Source organism: Cibotium barometz, chromosome 62 (genome assembly GCF_041138505.1).
Source record: "Cibotium barometz isolate CiBa-2024 chromosome 62, ASM4113850v1, whole genome shotgun sequence".
In the NCBI taxonomy this organism is placed as follows: domain Eukaryota; kingdom Viridiplantae; phylum Streptophyta; class Polypodiopsida; order Cyatheales; family Cibotiaceae; genus Cibotium; species Cibotium barometz.
In genome coordinates this window covers 8508949-8516065 of record NC_141107.1, presented here as the reverse complement: position 1 = coordinate 8516065, position 7117 = coordinate 8508949, and the positions used below count along the sequence as shown (strand labels likewise).

At 45.6% G+C, this 7117-nt stretch overlaps 1 protein-coding gene across 1 annotated transcript; it reads left to right on the top strand.

The window, feature by feature from the left end:
- Nucleotides 1–4786: 4786 nt before the first annotated feature.
- LOC147604109 (stearoyl-[acyl-carrier-protein] 9-desaturase, chloroplastic-like) lies at nucleotides 4787–6425 on the top strand. The gene is made up of 3 exons (XM_086795215.1): nucleotides 4787–5053; nucleotides 5233–5749; nucleotides 5859–6425. Exons 1-3 carry the CDS (start codon nucleotides 4860–4862, stop codon nucleotides 6423–6425), a joined length of 1278 nt encoding a protein of 425 aa, XP_086651341.1. The 5' UTR covers nucleotides 4787–4859.
- Nucleotides 6426–7117: the final 692 nt, after the last annotated feature.

Below are 7117 nucleotides of genomic sequence, written 5' to 3'. Positions count from 1 at the left end.
GATGATAGGACTAGTAGTACCACTACTAGTGGGGGAACAGAGGATACTTCATCTAGTGAAGAGGATGCAGAGATGGATGCCCTGGTTATTGATGAGGAAGTGCTTGCTGATGAGGGTGCCCAACAGGAAGAGGCCATACATGAAGAATGCGAGGAGGTACAAATGAATCATGAACAAAGGTATGCATGTGATGTGAAAGAGTCTGCTTTTGAGTCTTTGGATAGTGAACCTGTGTGGGATGAGTGGGATATAGACAGTCTACAGGATGATGAGCCTGAGTTAGAGTTGGATGATGAGATGTGCATGAATGTTAAGAAAGCCATGACCAGAATTAATGCTATGAAGGAAGAGCAACGCCAAAATATTTTGAATGATGCTAATGCTATGGATGAGATGGATGCTGTAATAGATGAATTTCTTACTGGCCTTGAAGATGAGGATACAGGGACTGAGGTGGATGCTTTGACAATGGTGCCTGTTGAAGAGGAGTTTGTTTTGCCTGTGGTGGCTAGTTTTGATGGTGATGTTTCTTATGCTGATGGACAGGAAAATGTTATGGTACAGCACGTTTTTTTTTATGAAGCTTTCATCAGTTTTTACCCTCAGCAGGAGTTGCTGCACTGGTTCTCCGATATTGGTGTTGATCATATCAGGGATTTTGGGATTGAGATGAGACGGGATGGTGTGTATGTCAGGAGCTTTGTCTCCAGAAGTTCTGGTGTTGTGTTGTGGGATGCGGGATGGCAAGACATGCCTTGGGAGGATGACAGAGTTTCTTGGATCATTTGGAATAGAGATGTGTTGGTTACCCTGTATGATGCTCAGAGGATTGACGGAGGAAAACGTGGTCATATGCTTTCTGCTGATCATGAATGATTCAGCAGGCTAGGGGTTGGGCAAAGTATGTCAGGTTAAAATTTGGAAGGTATTTTGGGTCTGTGTACATATGGGACGTGTGGTGTGCAAATAAATTTTGCCCTGTGAATGCCCTGGCAAGTGTACAGGCCGAGTGGTTTTGTCATGAGCTGGTTTATGCACGTGTTTTTTTCGGAGCAGATGCTGGTGATCTGGAAGTTTATATTGCAACGTATGGTGTGTATGGATGGTTGCTAAAAGTAGGGCACCGACTGGGCAATGGATGTGTTTGGTAAGTAGATGCAGCTGACGGAGACTGCGGGCAACTTTGGTATTGGAAAGTTATGGATGCGGTGATATGATCCGAAGTACAAGGAAGAGGAGGGGTTTTTTAGTATTGAGTGTGGCTATCATTTTGGAGCCTTAAAAAAATGAATAAAAATATATTGACTAGGTGACCACCTTGTAAAGGGGCCACTTGGAAGCTTAGGTGGTCGCTAGCTTGAAGCTCTAGAAGGTGGCGGAGGCGTGAAGAAGGAAGAGGATGGCCGCTTCGAGAAGGTGACGGGGGTCCATGAGAAGCGCTTGCTTGCGGTAGAGAAACTGCTCGGGGTGATAGTGAGGAGAGGGAGGCGCAACAGAGACTCTCCACAGCAAAGCAGAGAGGGGAGCGAGGGGTCCAGTAGTAGCGGGTAGCACTGGCCAAGGCGCTGCAGAAAAGAGAAGAAGGCCACCTTGTGAAAGCTGTGGAGGCTGCAGGCGGGCGCAGGCTTGGTGGGCCTTTGGTGTTGTGTGGTAAAGGCGCCCGGGTGTTCATAAGTGGGGGGTGTAAGAGAAGAGGAGCTCACGACTGTTGGCAGCTACAGTGGGTCTGCAGAGGCGAGGGGGGAGAGAGTTGCCGCCCAGGTGTGAAGGGCTGATCACAGAGGAGAGGCTAACGGGCTGGCGAGTTGAGGCCTCGAGGCAGACGTGAAGCGTGGTGGCCGCCGGGTAAAAGAGCCGTCTGGTGATAAGAGTTGAGTAGTGTGCAGGCAAAGTAAAGCTGGCCGCCTAGTATGTGGAGGTAGAGCTGGCTGGTAACAAGGCGAAGACGCCTGGCGTGGTGCTGCAGCAGCTGGCGTGAAGGCGAGGAAGCCTGGAGGGACGCAGCAGCAGCAGGAGAGCCACCTTGAAATAGCCACCTAGAAGGAGTAAGCCTGCAGGGTCGCCAAAAGGGAAAAAAATGCCTGGAGGGAGTAGAGACCAGAAGCGAGGCGATAGGTAGTGGCTTGTGTGACTGTGGAAAGGCTAACGATGGCTGAAAGAAGGTGTGCAGGCAAGCTGTAGAAGCGTGGGCTGACGCAAGGATGAGGCCACGGGTGGGCTTTGGTCATTCAGCTACGTCAAGGTACAAGGCAAGACAGGAGGGCCGTGTGGGAGCCAGTTGACAAGGGTCGTGTTTTGTGTAAGGCTGGCGCTCAAACAAACGGGCTGGAGGTGCTGGTCGAAGGGTTGGTTGGCTGGTGAGCGTGGAGGGCACGCGTAAGTGGAAGCCGGGCTGGTGCAGCTGAAACAAGGGGAGGGCAGCTGTTAGCAAGGGACTAATGTGATGTGGCTTGGGCTAGATGGTGATGCTGCGTTGAGCAGTGGTTCGTGGTACTGAGGATTGTGCAAGGCTCTGGTGGTTGGTGAAGCTGCTCGTCACGACACACAGAGAGTGGGAGCTGCTGAGTTGAAGGTTAGCTGGTGTGGGCGATGATTGAAGGCAGAGAGTGGATGCTGACCAGAGAAAGAGCCTTGGTTTTTTTGTGTGTTGGGTGCTGATGTGTGGGCTGGAGACAATGGGGCTCGCCTATGACACTTGGTTGGTAGCAGCTGGGGACAGAGAGTAGCCGAGCTACAGAGGAAGTGAAGAAGGGTTGATGGTGTGGGCGCCCTCTGGAGATTGCAGGGACCGGGAGATAGAGGCTTGGTTGTCAGACACAAGGGTGTATTCCCTTGGCAGTAAATCTTGGCCAGAGTCCTGGTCTTTGGTGTATTTGCTGAGTTGTACATGGTTGATGCTGTATATGTTTTTTGTTGGATAATCATCTCTTTATTGGGGTTCTGAGCTGTCTATATGGTGTGGGTGGGTGGTGCATGGTGAGAGAGTGTTCCAGCCGGTGGGCTGGTGGTGCCCCGTTCGTGGTAGTGTTTCCAAGTTTGCGAGGTGGAAGGGCTATAGAGGCAGGTTCTTTCTTCTTTTTTTCACCTCACAGACATCAAGTGTCCTTGGTCTGTGAGATTTGGAAAACTACTAAATTGCATGTAATTGCCAACCATGCCACATTTTTTCTTGTGTAAAATTTTTTCTTGATTATGAAATTGATACATGTGTATGTTTTTGAAAGAGAAACCTACCAAGGTAAAGACCTCTATTTAGAATAATGGTTTTTTCCAACTAGGGTGGTGAAACTTATTGACTCCCAACCGGTTGTAACTTGGAAAAGATAAAATAAGAACAAGAAAAAAAGCCCACAAACATTGTCTCGTTGCACCCACATATGATACTAATTAAAACTAGTTTTGGTAACCATGTCACTCTTCGCTCTGTGTTGTAGAAGTTTTCTATACATGTGGATGTTTTTAAAGAAAGAAGTAAAGACTGCTAATTAGAATAATTTTTTTTTCTAACTAGGGTGGAGGAATGTGCTTGGAAATTAAAAACCCATCTGACTAGCTATACTCAATACCCTAGCAAGGCTTCTCCACCTAAGCAAGCTATGCTGGTGTCATTTCAAGGCTCGAATTTTTAAAAAGGGTTGACCTTTGAAGTATCATTTCGAAATTTGCAGCTTTTTTCCTTTGATTCTCTACCAAGTTACAATTGAACCCGTATTTAGAAAGTATGATGAAAATGAAATTAATTAGGGCATTAAAAAAATAGGTATATCACTCCTCGATTATTGGCTTCCACTCGAAAGAGTGTGATGATCATTGTAACCCAAGTAAGCGAAATTCTCTTGCATCTTGTTTTCAGTATTTGTAAAGTACATGCATACCTCAATCTGAAATTTTAATTAAGAAGACGGTGTTGCCTCAAAATTATCTCTAGCTTTATTGCCACACAAAAATGTTGTGTTTTTTATTTTTGATCTATGTTCAATTTGGCAATTCAAAAAACCTATGCTAGAGTTGGAAACCAAAATATTTGTGGGACATTTGCACAATGTTTTGTTTTATTCTCTAATAAGTAACAATTGAAGGTGAAAATTTACAGTCATCATCGAATATTTTTGAAGATAGGAAAATTTCAATATGTTTCTTTCACGTGGAGCCTTAAAATATCCAGAGATGAAGGGCACTAGCTTGCTTAGGTGGACGTGTTGTTAGAAAACTAGAAGATGGGTTTGAGTTGTCAACCACATTACACTACCCTAGTTAGAAAACTAGAAGATGGGTTTGAGTTTTCAAGCACAGTACACTACCCTAGTTAGGGAAAAAGATTGTTCCTAAAACTAATCAAGATACTAGAGGCCTTGAGCTTGGCCAATTTTTGTTTGATTTAAAAAATCTACACATGAATCTACTTCAAAGTAGGTATAGTTGGTGGCGAATGCAAAGCTTCATGGAAACAAACTACACGATTTTTATATTTTAGTTTAGGACGATATTTCAAAGGCAAGTGAAAACTTCCGGAACCTTGCAGGTGGAAATGTTGAATTTCCAAAAGCACATTGCACTAGAAGAAAACTACATTGTCCCAACTAATCGCTTAATTATTATAAGAATGCACCACCGTATTATAATTGTCCCCAACCAATCGCTTACTTATAATAAGTAATCTTGTCCTTGGGGTGGCTTTTTCCTTCGCTTTTCAGGGAAACAGTTCAGCTTTGTGAGGTTGGTTGGGTACGTAGGTTGATGGGCTTTTAAAACGGCACTCAATACGATCGATCAAGCGCACAGCGACTCTCTCTATAGAATCGGTCGTCATTCGCCAGTGGGTTCCTCTCTAGTTGTGTGTTGCTGAATTTATAGACGCCATGGCTTTCATCATGTTCTCAGCTGCAACAACAACAACAGCGTCTTCAGGTCTTGCAGGCAGCTCTCATGGCTGCCAGCCCAGTAGTACGGTGCTTGGCGTTTCTTCTTTGAGAGGCAGCTCCTTGCAGGCGCTGAAATGGAAAGGCGTGAGCGCAAATCGCACTGTGATAATGACTGCAACCCTGCTGCCCAAGTAAGCAATAGCTGCTGTTTGAGGAACCCTATATTTGCAAACGGCCGTACTGAATTGCAGGTGCACCATAGCTAGCCGCCTGCTGCTTGCTATGGATTGGATAAATTAATTACATGAGCTTAATCTGCCGTATACGTAGCTTTTGTACTAATTCATATACAATATTCTTTGACACGCAGATCAGAAGATGCCGTGCAAGAGAATGTGGTGCAGGAAGTGGTGCCTCACTATCGACCACGTCGTCAAGCCACCCACTCCATGCCTCCGGAGAAGGTGGAGATCTTCAACTCCTTGCAGGGCTGGGCAGAAAGAAGCATTCTGCCCTATCTCAAGCCTGTGGAGAAGTGCTGGCAGCCACAGGATTTCTTGCCGGAGCCCACATCAGAGAGCTTTCTGCATGAGGTGCAGGAGCTCCGAGAACGTGCTGCGGAGTTGCCAGATGATTATCTGGTGTGTGTTGTGGCAGCCATGCTCACTGAGGAGGCCCTCCCCACATATCACGCGACGCTCAACAGTTTGGATGGGGTGAGCGATGACACAGGATGTAGCCTCACCCCTTGGGCGAGGTGGGTTCGTGCCTGGTCTGCAGAGGAGAACAGGCATGGAGACCTACTGAACAAGTATCTCTACCTCACTGGCAAAGTTGATGTGAGGATGATTGAGAAGACCACACAGCACTTGATCCGTGCAGGAATGGTTAGTATATATCCTTCATCAGCAGCACTAGTGTTGTTTCAGCAACACCTGATCTCTTTCTCGCTCTCTCTCGTAATTGAGCCTCTCTTCACTGTTGTTTAATCTGCAGGACACTCAGTTTGAGAACAACCCTTATATTGCATACATATACACATCCTTTCAAGAAAGGGCCACTTTCATGTCTCATGGGAATATTGCACGGCAAGCAAAGAAGTTTGGGGACTTAAAATTAGCACAGATTTGTGGAACCATAGCCTCCGATGAGAAGAGGCATGAGAACGCATACACCAAAATTGTTGGGAAACTTTTCGAGATCGATCCTGATACCACTATGCTCTGCTTGGAGAAAATGATGAGGAAGAAGATCACCATGCCTGCCCAACTCATGTATGATGGACAGAACAAAAACCTCTTCAGAGATGTAGGTATGCTTACAGAAAGGGTTGGTGTGTACACGGCAACAGACTATGCAGACATTTTTGAACACTTGTTGAAAAAATGGAATGTGGAGAATATATCTGGGCTCTCTAGTGGGGGGCAGAAGGCTCAGGATTTTGTGTGCGGCTTGCCCAATCATGTGCGGAGGCTCAACGAGCGTGCCGAATTAAGAAGGAAGAAACAATCCTTTACAGGAACCTTTAGCTGGATTTTCAACAAGGAGGTAGCCCTTGTTTAAGAGGGCCTGGCACATATTAGCCCTCCTTTAAAAAAAGTATTTATAATGACTAAATGCAAGCAAGCCTGAATGTAACCACAATAAGTGTATTAGCCCCGACATAATCTATATCAACATATAATTGTTTGTGTTACCACATACTATCGGTTCCTTGCAATATATCACGCATATACACCTCATGGGTATGCATCTCATGCTTTGTGCTTATCTCACAATTAGGTTCACTACAAGAGAATCATGGTATAGTTGCACGATGTAGCCACACAACATAGTGCGAGAGCCGGCGACTACATGCAAAAGGGATTTAAAAAAAAAAGAAACCCTAGAGATTGATATTGGTATTGGCAGAATTGTTATCTATTTGAAATGGGGTTCCCTCAGTGGGGCATGTTATCATTGTCAGAACATCTAGAATCCAAAACCCTGCTCAAGAAATCTCTAGCCATACTCCCCCTATTAGGCTTCACGACAAGGGGACGATACCTATGGATGCTGAAGGGTTCACTCTTGTAACTAGCAAACAATCCCCTCCTAAAAAAGGTCAAAGACAATCTTTTGCTTCTGGCTATACCAACACAAATAGTTTTTCTCTTCTCCAATCTGAAGGAGCCCAAGCTCTGCTAGACAAATATGCCACAGTTAACACGGTTCCTCCACTCTTCCCCATGACTCTCAACAAGCATCTGGAGTCA

Bases quoted from the DNA above. Each gene is read 5' to 3' on its own strand.
- LOC147604109 (XM_086795215.1), top strand. From the start codon at position 4,860: ATGGCTTTCATCATGTTCTCAGCTGCAACAACAACAACAGCGTCTTCA. The intron at 5,054-5,232 runs GTAAGCAATAGC...TTTGACACGCAG, and splicing joins ACTGCAACCCTGCTGCCCAA to ATCAGAAGATGCCGTGCAAG. The intron at 5,750-5,858 runs GTTAGTATATAT...TTTAATCTGCAG, and splicing joins ACTTGATCCGTGCAGGAATG to GACACTCAGTTTGAGAACAA.